This window comes from Hirundo rustica, chromosome 2, assembly GCF_015227805.2.
Source record: "Hirundo rustica isolate bHirRus1 chromosome 2, bHirRus1.pri.v3, whole genome shotgun sequence".
Lineage (NCBI taxonomy): Eukaryota > Metazoa > Chordata > Aves > Passeriformes > Hirundinidae > Hirundo > Hirundo rustica.
Window position 1 is genome coordinate 118,736,994 of NC_053451.1, and position 14,489 is coordinate 118,751,482.

Here is a 14,489-nt window from a genome sequence, read left to right on the forward strand (position 1 = left end):
GAAGGGACTGAGGGAGCTGGGAAAGGGCTGAGCCTGGAGAAAAGGAGGCTCAGGGGGAACCTTGTGGCTCTGCACAAGCCCTTGACAGGAGGGGACAGCCGGGGGGGTCGGGCTGTGCTCCCAGGGAACAGGGACAGGAGCAGAGGGAACGGCCTCAGCCTGGGCCAGGGGAGGCTCAGCTCGGACAGCAGCAGGAATTTCGCCATGGAAAGGGTGCTCAGGCCTTGGAACTGCTCAGGGAGGTTTGGGGCGCCCGTCCCTGGGGGTGGCACTCAGCGCTCTGGGCTGAGGCCGCGGCGGGGCTCGGGTGCGGACCGGGCCGGTGCCCTGAGGGCCGCGCCGGACCCCCACCGCCTCACGCGCTCCCGCTCTGCGGCCCCGGCCCGCCCCTCGCGGTGACGTCACTTCCTGCCCCTGGCCCCGCCCCGGGTTAACCCGCGCCCCGCGCGCTCTGCGGCCTCTTTCCGGCCGCGCGCGCCAAGATGGCGGACACGCAGGTGGGTGCTGCGCGGGGCCTGCGGGACCGACCCGGGATACACCCGGGATATCCCCGCGACACCCCCGGATATATCCGCGACACCCCTGAGAGAGTGATATCGGCGCAGCAGTAGTGGGGGGCGCGGGGGAGGCGGCCTGGGCCGCGGAGGGGCGGCGGGGCCATTAGGCACCTCATGGGGGGATGAGGGCTGGTGTCGGGGATCTGGGTGTGGGAGCGGGAGAGGGACCCGTTCCCCGGGGTCGGTGGGGCGATGGGGAGATGGAATCTCGGTGCCGGTGAGGAGGGGGCGCGTGTCCCGGTTCGCCGGGATTTTGGGGAGGGGGCGACTTGGGCGGCTCTCGGTGCGCCGGGGTTTCGGGGGAGGACAGAGGGTCCCGTGCTCCGAGGTTTTGGGGGGGGGTGGAAACCTCAGTGCCCTGCGGATTTAGTGCTTGTAGGGAGGGTCCCGTGTGTCGGGGCAGGTGGGACGAAGGCGGGGGCGGAGTCTCGGTGTCCCACAGGTTTGGGGAAGGGGAGCAGAGGGTGCCGAGCTTGGGACGGGGTCTCGGTGCCCCGAGGGTCGGAGGAGGGCCGAGGGTCCAGTGTCCCGCGGTTGGAGCGGGGAAAGGGTCTGGGTGCTCCCTCTTCTGAGGCGATGGTGCCTGGGGTCGTGCAGGGAAGATGCGGCGGGGTCTCGGTGCCCCGAGGGTCGGAGGAGGGCCGAGGGTCCAGTGTCCCGCGGTTGGAGCGGGGAAAGGGTCTGGGTGCTCCCTCTTCTGAGGTGATGGTGCCTGGGGTCGTGCAGGGAAGATGCGGCGGGGTCTCGGTGCCGCGGGGCCGGGGCTGGGCTCACTCTCGGTGCTCCGTGTCCTTCGCCGGGGGTCCCAGGGCCTGGCTCCGCCCCGTGCTGACCCCCGCCCTGTCCCACCCCCAGACGGAACGCGCCTACCAGAAGCAGCCGACGATCTTCCAGAATAAGAAGCGGGTGCTGCTGGGCGAGGGTGGCAAGGAGAAGTTGCCTCGCTACTACCGCAATGTGGGGCTGGGCTTCAAGACACCAAAGGAGGTGAGGGGGGCCTGGGCTTGGGACTGTGATGGTCCTGCTGGGGGTGTGGCATTTCAGGACAGGGTCACTGGTGGCCTTGGCAGTGCTGCTTGGACTCGAGGTCTCTGATGGCTTTTCGCCCCATGAACCATTCCACGATTCCCGTGTGTACCAGTGTTCTCTGGACTCTGGTGGTGCGTGAGCTGTATCTCCTCACCTGACACCCACCTGTCTCTGCAGGCCATCGAGGGCACCTACATCGACAAAAAGTGTCCCTTCACTGGGAACGTCTCCATCCGGGGCCGCATACTCTCAGGTGAGCTGGAACATCCCCAGAGGAGTCCCACAGGAGATCTGGGGCAGGTAACCAACCCCCTTGAGGTCCCTGTATGCTGCCCTGGTCCTGGAGCCACAAATGATGCCAATCTCACGATGGTCTGCTGAGCCCACCGCGGGCCTGACGACACTGCCTCACGGCTTTACTGATGCAGGTGACAGGACCAGGTCCGCTGGAGGGCAGGTGAGGGCGTGGGATGGGGGCCCGTGGTGTGAGGAGCATTGGGAAGTGTGTTGGGAGGGCTTGAAAAAAGAGCCATCATTGGGTTTGTAACAGAAATGGGGAGGCTGCAGCCTGGCAGCCAGGGGCCAGTAAACAAGGAGGAGCTGCTGGAGTTGGTGCGTGCTGCTGCTGGGTGCCACAGCGCTCCCTGCGCCCAGGCCCCCGTGTCTCAGGTGTGCTGTCCCCCTGTGCCCAGGCGTGGTGACCAAGATGAAGATGCAGCGCACCATCGTCATCCGCCGCGATTACCTGCACTACATCCGCAAGTACAACCGCTTTGAGAAGCGCCACAAGAACATGTCGGTGCACCTGTCCCCGTGCTTCAGGTGTGTGCATGTCTTCGGCCGTCCCCTCACCCCTGCTTGCCGCCGAGCTCAGACCGCTGAGGGCGCACCGGGGTGGGACACGGGAGGGTTCACAGCCCCTCCTTGCCTGGAACCCACTCACGGGTTATGATGTCCAAACTCACGATGGTCTGCAGAGTCCCCGAGCTGCGGGGCTGCTGACAATGCCACCGGCACACACTGAACCCCGGGGCAGGTTCCAGGCGCCTCCTGTGGGAGCCTGGCCCTCCCTGGCAGGAGGAGCGGGCAGGTTGGGCGGTTCTGAGGGACGGGTGCGGCCCGGGGAGCCCCTGACCCGCAGGTGTCATCGCAGGGATGTGCAGATCGGGGACATCGTCACGGTGGGCGAGTGCCGCCCGCTCAGCAAGACCGTGCGCTTCAACGTGCTCAAGGTGACCAAGGCTGCAGGCACCAAGAAACAGTTCCAGAAGTTCTGACACCCGTGGGGAGAAGCGTGGGAGGAATAAATGCTGGGAAAGTGGAACTGCCTGTGTGTGAGCTGAAATGAGTTGTGTGCAGGGTGGGCTGGGCGCCGGTGACCTGTGGGCTCAGGTGTGTGGTGCTGGGAGCACAGGGCACGGCACGAGGCAGAAGGGGACACTGCAGTGGTTCTTGTCACCTGCTGTGTCCCAGTTGGGTGTTGGTTTGTTCTGGGCTGTGGCACTGCAGCGGTGCTGGGTGCTAGGACTTCACAATGTGGAGTCACCTGGTGGTGGCAGGGGCAGGTGTGTCCCCGAGGGTCCTTCTCAGGAATGAGTGGTTCAGCACTGGTGGCAGCATCTGGGGCCAGCTCTGGTGGTGTCACCTTCACATGGAAGTGTCCAAGGGCAGGCTGGACAGGACTGGAAGCACCCTGGTCCAGTGGAAGGTGTCCCTGCCCATGCAGAGGAGTGGAATTGGATGGGCTTCAAAGGTCCCTCAGTCCAAACTGTTCTATGATTTCACGGCCTCTGGCTGTTCAGGGGAGCCCCACACCTTCGGCTGTGGGCTGCAGCTGCGGCTCCAGGGTTGGGCTGTAGCCATTCATACTCAGACTCTTGAAATAAACCTTGGTGTTTGAGGTAAGTTCACACAATCCCCAGTAAATTTAGACTTTTGGGGCTTGGTGGCATCCATACCTTCATTCCTGGTCCTGCCAGAACCACGGGAATGTCACGTTTGCCCTGGAAATGAGGGAGCAGTGGAGGACCTGGGGCCTGGTGTCCAGGGACAAGCGGGAGAGTTCCCAGTTGGCTGGGAGGATCTTACTGGTGTCCAGTGCCAGCGGGTGCCGTGAGTGTCCTGGGGTTCATCTCCCAGTTCCTGAGGAGCGTGGAACCGCCTGAGTTCCATTGGATGGATCCCTGTGCCCAGGAATCCCTGGTCTCAGGAACATTTCCCAGCTTTAGCCTCAGGCAGTGTCACTGCCTGGGGCACGAAGCTCCTCCAGTTGCATTGAACAGGAGCAGGTGTAGGAGAAAAGGGGACACGAACAGGGCACATCCATCAGCCATTCCTTCCCTTGGGACCCTGGCGTGTGCCTGTGCGAGCCCCAGTTCTGGGTGTGGGCAGCTGAATCCCCCAGCGCTGCACCTGTGCGCCATCCAGCCCTGAATCCCACCCCAAAGTGCCACCAGCCCTGTGTCCCACAGCAGGGGACAAGAGGACGAGCTCCATGGCCAGCTCGTTGCCGAGTGCATGCGGTCTGGGACGGGGATGGGGCTGTGGGCAGCAGGAGTTGTGTGCACCTGGGTTACCTGTGAGCAGCAGGAGTGCCGTGCACCTGGGTTACCTGTGGGCAGCAGGAGGGCCATGCCCCTGCATTACCTGAGCACTGCTGTCCTGTGGGCAGCAGGAGCACCGTGCACCTGGGTTACCTGTGGGCAGCAGGAGTGCCGTGCACCTGGGTTACCTGAGTGCTCCTGTCCTCATGGACGTCACAGCGGTTCCCTGACGGGTCGTGGGGTCCTGCTGCACCATCTGCCAGTGCTGGTGGTTCGGGAGCGCTGGCCTTGGGAAAACCCCATTTGTGATGATTTCTGTACAGGGCTGTGCCCTGGGCTGTGGCAGCTCCTGTGCCCTCGGCCGACACCGCCTTCAGCTGGCCTGGGCTGACCCTCCCCGGTGCCAAATGCCACTGGTTTGTCCCTGGGGCGTGGCGTTGGGGGAGCTGGGAATGAGTCCTGACCCCAGGGACACCTTTACCTGACAGGTGAGCGGTGCTCAGGCTGCTCTGTGCAGTCTCGTGTTCCTGACCCATCCTCATTGTCCCTGTCCCTCCTCTCCTGCCGTGCCCAGGGCGCCTGTGGTGCTGGACCCTGGTGGTGCTGGGTGTCTCTGGGACACCTGTGGCAGGGCCAGCGTGGGACTGAGACCTCCCCAATCTCCAGTGCCATTCCCAGGTGCAGCCGGGGTTGGATGCAGGGGAGCCCTGGGAGCCCTGCAGCACTGAGGGTTGTGGTGTTTTCCCCCACGGTTCCCATATGGAAGCCCCCACAACCAGGACAATGCCCAGGCTGCTTGGAGCCTGCATCCTCCACACCTTAATGCCCAATTATTTGCTCCTTGGGAGATTATCCCAAGCCTTCATCCCGAAGTGGTTAGTCCTCCTCCTTCAATCCCTTAAGCAGATTTATTTGGCTGATGCGCCTCCCCTGTGAGTTATCCCACAAGCCTGTTTTTAACACCAAACTGGCTTTATTGGGGTGTCTGAGCTGGGGCTGGCCTCTGTTCCCCCTGCCCTGAACCCTGCTGGGAGCTGTGGGTCCTGGTGATGTTCCTGCTGCACCTGCAGAACTGACACGGGAACAGCTCAAGTTAAAAGCTTTCTCTCTTAATCCCTTCCTAATCCCTCCTAAAGCCTTATGACGTGTCCAGAGCTGCTGGATTTGGGCTTTTTCGGGGAAGCAGCTCCCAGCAGTGGCGAGAGGAGGCCTGTATCCCCTTGGAGACCCCACATTCCTGGGTTTTACCTTCTGCCAAAAGATCACAGGAACTTCAGTGTCAGAGCTGAGGGACCAACCCCTTCCTGCGACAGGAGTGGGGCACTTTGTCCTTCTCCTTCTTTGCAGGAGCTGCTGCGTTTGGGGCTGTGGGGATGGGAGGATTTTCTGGCACAGGGCATGCTAGCCTGGAACAATCCATGTCCCTGGAGCCCTGCCTGGCAGGGGAGAGCCAGCCTGGCACGATCTGTGTCTCCAAAGAGCTTCAGCCTGGCACAGGAGAGCCTTCCATGGCCCCAGGAGCTGGTGGCTGTCCCATGGCCACGGTCCTCAGCCAACCCTGACTTGCCAGCATGGAACAACCCCCCGCCCCCCCCCATTCTGTTAATTGAGGGTTCACATCATCAGCCTCATCCCCCGTCCAGCTCCTTCAGGGCTGGTAAAGTTTGGAGCGAATGCCCCTGTCAGGCAGCTCAGTTATTCTGATTGCTTTTGCTCCAGCTGCCAAAGGCACTCCTTGTACTCTCCCTACACGTGCCACAAAGTGAGAATTCGCCACCTTTGGACGATGCCACCATGGCACCTCTGCTTTCAGTCCAAAGTTCCCAGATGCAGAGACATTTGTGGATCCAAGGGGCTCGTGATTCCACGGCAGAGCTCCCAAATTCTGCTTTGTCAAGAGTTGGGGGGGGCCTTAAAGCCCACCCAGTCCCAAGCCCCGCCATGGTCAGGGGCACCTTCCACTGTCCCGGGCTGCTCCAAGCCCGTTCAAGCCCAAATTTCCTTCAAGACATGAATTATTAGACTTTGACCTTTGCAGAATATTGAAGTGTTTGAGTCCTGATGGGCAGCTCCGGGCGGGCTGCAGGAGTTCGGGAGGTGAGGTGGAGCTTCACACTGCAGCGGGGGAGACTCCAGCGGCGGCAGGAGGGGTGAGCTCAGGTTTAGGAGCCAAAGCCGGCCCCGAGCCCCGAAGTCAAAGGCAGAGCAGAGCCCGGCTCAGCGGGGCGCGGGCGGGGCTGAGGTGGCCGCGGTGGCCTTCAGGAGAGCACAGGGAAAGCTCTTCCAGGAACCCAACAAAGGAGCCACAGCCACGCAGAGCCGCCGATTAAATTGGGTCTGCAAATTGAATTCCTCAAGGAAGAATGAAAGGAGCGCTGGCCGGTGAGTTCGCTCAGCACGGGGAGTTCAGCGATAGCCCCAGCAGCGGCCGGAGGCACCGGCAGGAGCGGGGCTGGGGCTCGGTGGCTCAAGGGAGCAGCAGCTCAGGGGCTCAGAACTGGAAACACAGCCCGGGTTTGGCCACCAGGAATCCCAAAATCCCCGAGGCTGGCAAATCCCTCCCAGCCCAGGCAGTGCCAGCTGTGCCCCGTGCCCACCTTGTCCCCAGCCCAGAGCACTGAGTGCCACCTCCAGGTGCCACCTGCAGGGATGGGCACTGCAGAGCTCCCTGGGCAGCCCCTGCCAAGGCCTGAGCCCCCTTTCAGTAAAGAATTAATTTCTAATACCTACGTTTCCCTAATATCTGATGTCTCTTAACAGCTGTTTTTCCCCAGAGCTGCTGGGGGAAGAGCCAACACAGCAGCCACCGTGGGGAGTTGGATTCTGAGTCCCAGAAGAAGCAATCCTGGATGGCAGGACAGAGATGCACCAGGATGTGGAGATGGAAGGTGGTGGCCAAAGGAGGCAGAGGGGAGCCACCACAGCCAAACTGGGGGGAGAGAAAAAAAATTGCCACAGGTGCTTCCAGGAGAGGGAAATCCATGAAATCCCAGTGGGCAGATGCCCCTCCCAAGCCAAATCATTCTGTGATTCTGTGGTTAGGACACTGCAGGTGCCACAATGGGAATTGCTGAATGCTTCCCGAGGCAGACAGGGGACAATATTTGTCATCTTTTGGGGACAATATCCATCATCTCCTGGCACAACATCCATCATCCCTCAGGAATTGCTCGACACAGCGCAGCAGGGTCAGATCCTCAGTGGTTTTTTCCATCATCCCACAATGTCCTGCTCCATCTGACAGGGACTCAGCCCCTCAGGATGGGGAAGGGCCTGCTGAGGTCCCTCTGAGCTCCCCACTCATTGTTGGGCCATGGGATGGAGCACCCTGGCTCCAGCTGTTCCCACTGGATGGGCCCCGAGGGCAGCACCCCGACCCCTCCCCAGCCCGTGTGTGCACAGAGGAGCCGGGTTTTCCCGTGGAGACCCGCTCCCAAGCCCAGCTCCAGGCACTGAATTCCCAGACTGTGACAGTGCCGATGTGCTGGGCTCTCTCCTGGAGCTGCTTCCCTCTTGGAAATCCCCGTCCCCCAGCCTGGGCTGTGGCTGCCCAGCCCTGTCCCGCACCACGCCATGGCCCCACGGACAGCTGGAGTCTCCCTCACTCCCTTTTTTCTCCGTAATTTCCCCAGAATTCACCAGGCTGTCGGTCTTGCTCCGTCTCCAGCCCTGTGGGGATGTTTCAGCTCCAGGAGTGCCGGGTCCAACGCTGCCATGGTGCCCATGTGGGACCAGACACGGGGCGATGGATGTTCTCACACAGCCTGGAGAGAAACGAGCCTTTGGCTCCTGAGCGGGGCAGAGAGGGCCCTGGGACCCTCGGGGACAGGGACAGGGACAGAGCAGGGGTGGCACTGGAGACACCGGATAAAAACCCGTGAGGAGGAGCTGCTGCCAAAGGTCCTGGAGAGATCCATGGCTTTGGAAGAGACAGGCTGCTGGAAGGGGCAGCTGTGGTGTCACCAGCGTGGGCACCACGACCACCAGGGATGCTGCCAGGGGTGCTGTGTCCCTCCGAGGAGCAGGGCAGGGGAGGAGCTGCTCTCATCCAGCATGGGACGTGCTTACAGAATTCCCTGAGCAGAGTGGCACAGGCAAACCCAGCCCGTTCCGTGGGGCTTCTCGGGGTGTGCCAGCGCTGCCCAGGAACCCGAGCACAGGTTTGACGTCCCCTGTCCCACCTGCCAGCTGGGAGTCCCCGTGCCAGCAGGAGCCCCGGCTCGCAGGCTGCGCAGCCCGGAGCCGGCGCACGCTCCTTGGTGGAATTGCTGTTTTCCCGAGCTCCGGGAAGCTGCTGCCCATCCCCGTGCCAGGCAGACCGGGACAGCTGTCGCTGCAGCATGAGTCAGGAGGGTAATTACATGTAATCATGTGTAATTATGTGTAATTCTATGTCACTCCGTGCAGTTCTTTGCCATTTTGGTGACAATCTCTGCTGCGGTGGGTGCAGCCCGTGCTGAGTCTGCCTTTCCCCGGGCAGGGACTTTCCCACGGAATTCCTCACCTTGCTGCGGATGCCCTTGGAGCCCTCCACGCCCCGCTGGCCCCGGGGTCACCGCACACCCCTGCGTGTGACCCTGGGGACACGGTCCGTGGTGGCCCCGGCAGTGCTGGGGGAGCAGTTCTCTCACGGGGGGGGATCAAAGGTTGGAGCCCGTGACCTTGGAGGTCTTCTCCACCCTCAGTGGTCCTGGGATCCTGGGGCGGTCCGGGTGCTGGGGCAGCAGCTCCCGTGGCTCAGGGGAATCTCTGCCCACCCTGCACCTCTGTTTTGGGGGTCCTGTGTTCCTGCAGCCCTCGCACTGCTGCCCGGTGCCTCAGGGCAGAGAGGGCAGTTGATTGAAACAATTCATTAGCTAGATAATTAATTGCCTGCTGCTTCTGCACGAGGCATTTAATTATCTATCTATTCATTTATTTAGCTGTTTAGTTACCGACTTCTTTAGTTATTTATTTGGTTACTCAGTAAGTTCGTGATTTAATTAGCCGATTATTTAATTATTTAGTTATTCTGGAAATTAATTATTTAATTATTATTCGTTATTTAATTACTTAGTTATGTAATTATGTAGTTTTTCTGCAAGCTCATCATTTTACCAGCCACAGCCCATCTCCGTCACCCCCACCAATGCCAGGGGTCCCCCAAGAGCCACCACAGAAATCACCAAGGCGGCGACAGGGGAAATTCCTGCAGGTTTGTGGAGTCCCAGGGGAGTTTCAGCCTCAGCCAACCCTTTGTCCCAGCTGCCCTCAGCTTCCTGCTGCTTTTGTGCCGGGAATCCCCCGGGGCTGCGGCCACTCTGCTCCTGGAATGATGTGAAGCGGGAGGGTGTTGAACTGGAGCCGGGAGCGTCACATCTGCACCCCAGGCTCTCCCAGGCGCAGGATTCGGGCAGCCCCGCACGGCCGGGGAAATCGAGGCAGGGCGCGCCCAGGGAGGTTTATGCTGGGTATTGGGAATGTTTCTGCAGATCAGTTCCACGATCCCATGATCTGCAGGGGTCTCCGGGGCACACCCGGGCTGGCCTCGGTGCAGAGGAGGAGGGAGAGCCGCTCCGGCTGCGCCGTGTCGCTGTGTGCAGGTGACACTCCCTGCAGGGAGATGCTCCAGGAGCACGAGCAGCAGCTCTGGAACGCCCGTGGTGCCCCTTCCAGCATCCGTGCTCTCTGACCCGGGCACGTGTGGGGCTCAGCACGGGGCTGTTATGGGCTGTGACGCCCTGTCCCGCACCCCTGCGCTCCCCATGCTCCTCATCCGGGCAGGAAACTCCTCAAGGTGGAATCCGTCCTGAGGTTTTGCAGGTGAGGGGACAAGCACAAACCCACACTGCGTGTCTGGAGAGGACCCGAGGGGGAGCCCAGTCTTGCCCCCTGTGGCCCACGACCCTCTGAGCCCGTGTCTGGTGTGAGGCGCCCCGAAATCTGTGAGACAAGCAGAAAAAACACAAATTACCCAGTGGGGTTGGTGTGGAGCGGAGCCCTGCTGGTCTCTCAACTCTCAGGGAAGGTTTGGTGCTCGGTTTGAGGGTAAAGGGGAGGACAAAATCTGGCACTTTGAGACTGTGGCTGAGCCCCAAAGGAGGCTCCTAGGGGGCTGTTGCTGCCCTTTCTGCTGCCCTGACACCATTCCTGTGGGAACCCTCTGGCGTTCGGGCCCTGCTCAGCCAGGCCCTCATCTCTGAGGGGTCTCAGCTCCTCCCTGCAGCACTTCCAGAGCTTGGGGAAGGGGTGCAGGAGGGGACTGGGTGTGCAGCAGGGCTGCTGGGGTTCCCAAATCCCACTGTCAGCAAGACCCGGGGTTCTGTGAGGAGCTGGCGTGAACCAGACCTCAGCGAGGGGGGCTTTGGTAGTGGGGGGCTCAGCTCCAGGGGGCCGTGCCCAGAGCCTGGTGTGGCCCTGGGAGCTGCTGGGAACCCCTCTGGAGCACCATCACTCACCCCCTGCCCTGCACCTTCCAGCACCTTCCCCCGGCCCCTCAGCACCAGCCCTGGGCTCTGGGCAGGCACTGGGCTCCCCTGCAGCCCCTGTGGCCACGGTGCACTCATTTCGGGGGTCTTCACTCACCCCTTCCCTGCAGAGCCACCAGCACACACACACAGAGCCACCACCCCCAGTAGTGCCAGGGCAGGAGAACCTTCTGCTTCCACTGAGAGCTGCTGTCACACTGATCATGGACGGGTGTCACACTGGTGTCACACAATGGTGTCACACTGGTGTCACACTGGTGTCATGCTGCCCCATGGACTGGTGTCACACTGGTGTCATGCTACCCCATGGACTGGTGTCACACTGGTGTCACACACTGCTGTCACACAGGTGTCACACACTGGTGTCACACCGGTGTTACACTGCCCCATGGACTGGTGTCACACTGGTGTCATGCTGGTGTCACACAGGTGTCACACACTGGTGTCACACAGGTGTCACACTGCCCCATGGACTGGTGTCACACTGGTGTCACGCTGGTGTCACACTGGTGTCACACTGCCTCACATGCTGGTGTCACACTGGTGTTATGCTGGTGTCACACACTGCTGTCACACCGGTGTCACACACTGGTGTCACACAATGGTGTCACACAGGTGTCACACACTGGTGTCACACTCATCCAGTGCCGCTGCCCATCTTTATTCTTGGTTCCCCATGTGGGGGAAGAGAAACCCCAAACCCTGCGGTGTGCCCAGCCCAGAGCAGCAGCTCAGGGTCTGCCTGGCGTGGCTGACCCCTCACAGGGGCCTGACCAGTGTAGTCCATCCCATCCCATCCCATCCCATCCCATCCCATCCCATCCCGTCCCGTCCCGTCCCGTCCCGTCCCGTCCCGTCCCATCCCATCCCACCCCATCCCATCCCATCCCATCCATTATCCCATTATCCCATCCCGGCTGTCTGTGCTGGGGGCACTGTGGAAGGAGGTCCCGCTCTCTCTTTGCCCGCTGGCAGGGAGGGTGTGTGAGTGCCATGAGAATGCCCTCCGAGGAGCAGCGGGGCAGCTGCGGGTGCTGGGACACACCGTGCCCCGCCGTGCCCCACTGTGCCCCACTGTGCCCCACCATGCCCTACCGTGCCCCACTGTGCCCCACCGTGCCCCGCCGTGCTCTGCTGTGCCCCACCGTGCCCCACTGTGCCCCACCGTGCCCCGCCGTGCCCCACCGTGCCCCGCCGTGCCCCGCCGTGCTCTGTTGTGCCCCACTGTGCCCCACCGTGCCCCACCGTGCCCCGCCGTGCCCTACCGTGCCCCACCGTGCCCCACCGTGCTCTGCCGTGCCCCGCCGTGCCCCACCGTGCCCCACCGTGCTCTGCCGTGCCCCGCCGTGCCCCGCCGTGCCCCACCGTGCTCTGCCGTGCCCCACTGTGCCCCACTGTGCCCTACCGTGCTCTGCCGTGCCCCGCCGTGCTCTGCTGTGCCCCACTGTGCCCCACCGTGCCCCACCGTGCCCCACCGTGCCCCGCCGTGCCCCGCCGTGCCCCGCCGTGCCCCGCCGTGCCCCGCCGTGCCCCGCCGCGCTCGCTGTCCGTTCCGTGTCGCTGCTGTCCCCCGGCCCCGGGGCTGCGCGCTGGGATGCGCACGGTGAGTGGGTGAATCGCAGGAGGCTCCGGCGTAAAGCTCATCTTGTTCCGGCCCCCTGCCATGGGGGACAGGGTGCTCCGAGCCCCCGCCAGCCCGGCCTTGGGCCCTTTGGCTCCTTGTCCTGCAGCTTTTCTGGGGCCAGATCCTGCTCCAGCCCCTTACCCTGAGGGGACCCTGGGGCTCAGTGTCACACTCAGTGTCAGCTGCCCCAGGACACGCCATGGACACCCCTCAGCTCCTGGAGGAACATGGGGCTCGTGTCCCACTGTGCCAGGCGGCAGGACCCTTCCTCCTTGTTCCTCCTCCTCCTCAGCACCCAGCCAGACCCCCCAGCCTCGCCAGCCCTGCCTGGCAGTGCCTCAGGGTGTGGCACCTGGCTGTCACCTGGTCGAGGCCACCAGGATCCCGGGGATTTAGCAGAGCCCTGTGCATCTGCCTGGCTGCAGGACCATTTCTTGCCTCACAGGGACCTCTAGAGTCACGCTCCCAAAGTCTCAGCGTTTCTTCACTCGCATACGGGTGGTGCTGTCCGTGTCTCATCTCTGCTGCACGGGCTGGAGCTTCCCAAGGAGCTCTCGGTGCTCCTGCTCCCCTGCCGACCCTAGAGAGTCCCCTGCGTGCCCCAGCTCCGGCAGGGACATCCCCCGCTGCTCCCAGCGACACCCTCTGGGCTCCGTCCTCGCTGCTGGGCGCTGCCCAGCCCAGCCCTGCCCTGCTGGGGCCAGGTTCCTGCCGCACCCCTCGAAGGCTCTTCCCCCGAAGCCTGCCCGGTGCTGCCGTGGGGTGGGATGGCGCTCATGGTGGGGCAGGGCCGTGCGGGGTGTCTCGGGGCCCACTCTGGGGTGTTACAGCACGGGGGGCAGGGAGGCAGCTGGAAACCAGCCCCGGGTGGGAAGAGTCTGTGGCAGGAAGGGCGCCTGGAGCTCCTGGTGCAAGCGCTGTGTTAGAGGCACTGCAGCAGCAGCACATCCTCTGCTCCACAGAATGACGGAACCACTCAGCGTGGAGAAAACCTCCCAGGTCACTGAGTCCAACCTCAAGTGACAGATCTCCCGTGCAGCTCCTGCCCTGCCAGGACACGGAGTGCTGGCAGCAGGGACGGGCACGGCTCTGGCTCTGCCGCAGGAGGAACCGCAGGGAGCCCAGCTCCAGCCCCAGAGAGCTCGCTGCATCATCCAAAGCCCTTCCTGCAGCCAAAGGAAGGGGAATCCAGTCCAAACGCCGCATTTTGAGATGCATGAGGCATCAGAGGAGGGACAACAGCAATATTTGTAATTGCGTGGCTCCCATTGAGCGTTTCCACAGGAGTGAAGGTGCCCTGTCAGAGAGCTGTTGCCTTTCCTGGATCCAGGATCCTTCTGCAAGACCAGAACCTCCCACTCCTGCTTCCTTGTTACCCCAGGAGCTGTCTTTGGGGGAGGAGGGAGATGTGTCCAGGGTAAAGGAGGGATGGGACTGAGATCAGTGTCACTGGCTGGGGCAGGACTCTGCTCAGTATTGACTTTTCTGACAATACTTTTTGCACTTGATAATCTTAGAGGTCACAACATCCCAGAATGATGGAATCCCAGCGTGGTTTTGGTTGGAAGGGACCTTAAATCCCCCCCAGTGCCACCCCTGCCCTGGCAGGGACACCTCCCACTGCCCCAGGCTGCTCCCAGCCCCAGTGTCCAACCTGGCCTTGGGCACTGCCAGGGATCCAGGGGCAGCCACAGCTGCTCTGGGCACCCTGTGCCAGGGCCTCAACACCCTGCCAGGGAACAATTCCTTCCGAATCACGATTTTGTGGATTGTTGGTGTCATCAGCGATGTTCTGTCGCTCTCAGCAGGGCGGCAGATCACTGCCCATGGCCTGGGGCTGGGTGCCAGAGGGGATGCGGCAGCCTGAGGGGACTCTTCAGGGAGGTTTCAGCAGTGGAACGAGGCGGTTTTCACCTGCCGTGGGTAAAGCTCTCAGACATCCGCGGTGCTCTGGATCCCCTCGGGCTGTGCCCATCTCCCGCTCAGGTCCTCAGCAGCCCGGCCCATGCCCGGCAAGGGGAGAGGAAAATCACTTACAATGCAAATGCTGGAAAAGCAGGAAATGCCTCACCCGGGAGCGTTAACTGCTGTTAATGGTTAATGCAGCGGCAGTTTAAACCTCCCCAGGCCCGGGGCCGGATGCTTCTCCTGAGGTGTGGGAGAGGGAAGGACCGCTCTCAGCAGCCCTGGCAGCGCAGGGGCTTTGGGCTCCCCGAGCTCGGCTGCGCCTCCTCGGTGAGTCTGCACGGCGAGCGCTGGGGTTCGGGGC

General features: G+C 62.4%; 1 protein-coding gene and 2 non-coding genes across 3 annotated transcripts; all 3 read left to right on the forward strand.

Moving 5' to 3' along the window:
• Nucleotides 1-418: 418 nt before the first annotated feature.
• Nucleotides 419-2,910, forward strand: RPS11 (ribosomal protein S11). The gene is made up of 5 exons (XM_040055007.1): nucleotides 419-497; nucleotides 1,413-1,544; nucleotides 1,764-1,839; nucleotides 2,279-2,408; nucleotides 2,740-2,910. The coding sequence occupies exons 1-5, from the start codon at nucleotides 483-485 to the stop codon at nucleotides 2,861-2,863; spliced, it is 477 nt and encodes a 158-aa protein (XP_039910941.1). The 5' UTR covers nucleotides 419-482; the 3' UTR covers nucleotides 2,864-2,910.
• LOC120749704 (small nucleolar RNA SNORD35) lies at nucleotides 1,934-2,018 on the forward strand. Its single transcript, XR_005699754.1, has one exon. It is a non-coding gene; the product is annotated as a small nucleolar RNA SNORD35 (small nucleolar RNA).
• On the forward strand, nucleotides 2,530-2,619 carry LOC120749703 (small nucleolar RNA SNORD35). The gene has a single exon (XR_005699753.1). It is a non-coding gene; the product is annotated as a small nucleolar RNA SNORD35 (small nucleolar RNA).
• Nucleotides 2,911-14,489: the final 11,579 nt, after the last annotated feature.

Bases quoted from the DNA above. Each gene is read 5' to 3' on its own strand.
- RPS11 (XM_040055007.1), top strand. The intron at 1,545-1,763 runs GTGAGGGGGGCC...CTGTCTCTGCAG, and splicing joins GCTTCAAGACACCAAAGGAG to GCCATCGAGGGCACCTACAT. The intron at 2,409-2,739 runs GTGTGTGCATGT...GTGTCATCGCAG, and splicing joins CACCTGTCCCCGTGCTTCAG to GGATGTGCAGATCGGGGACA.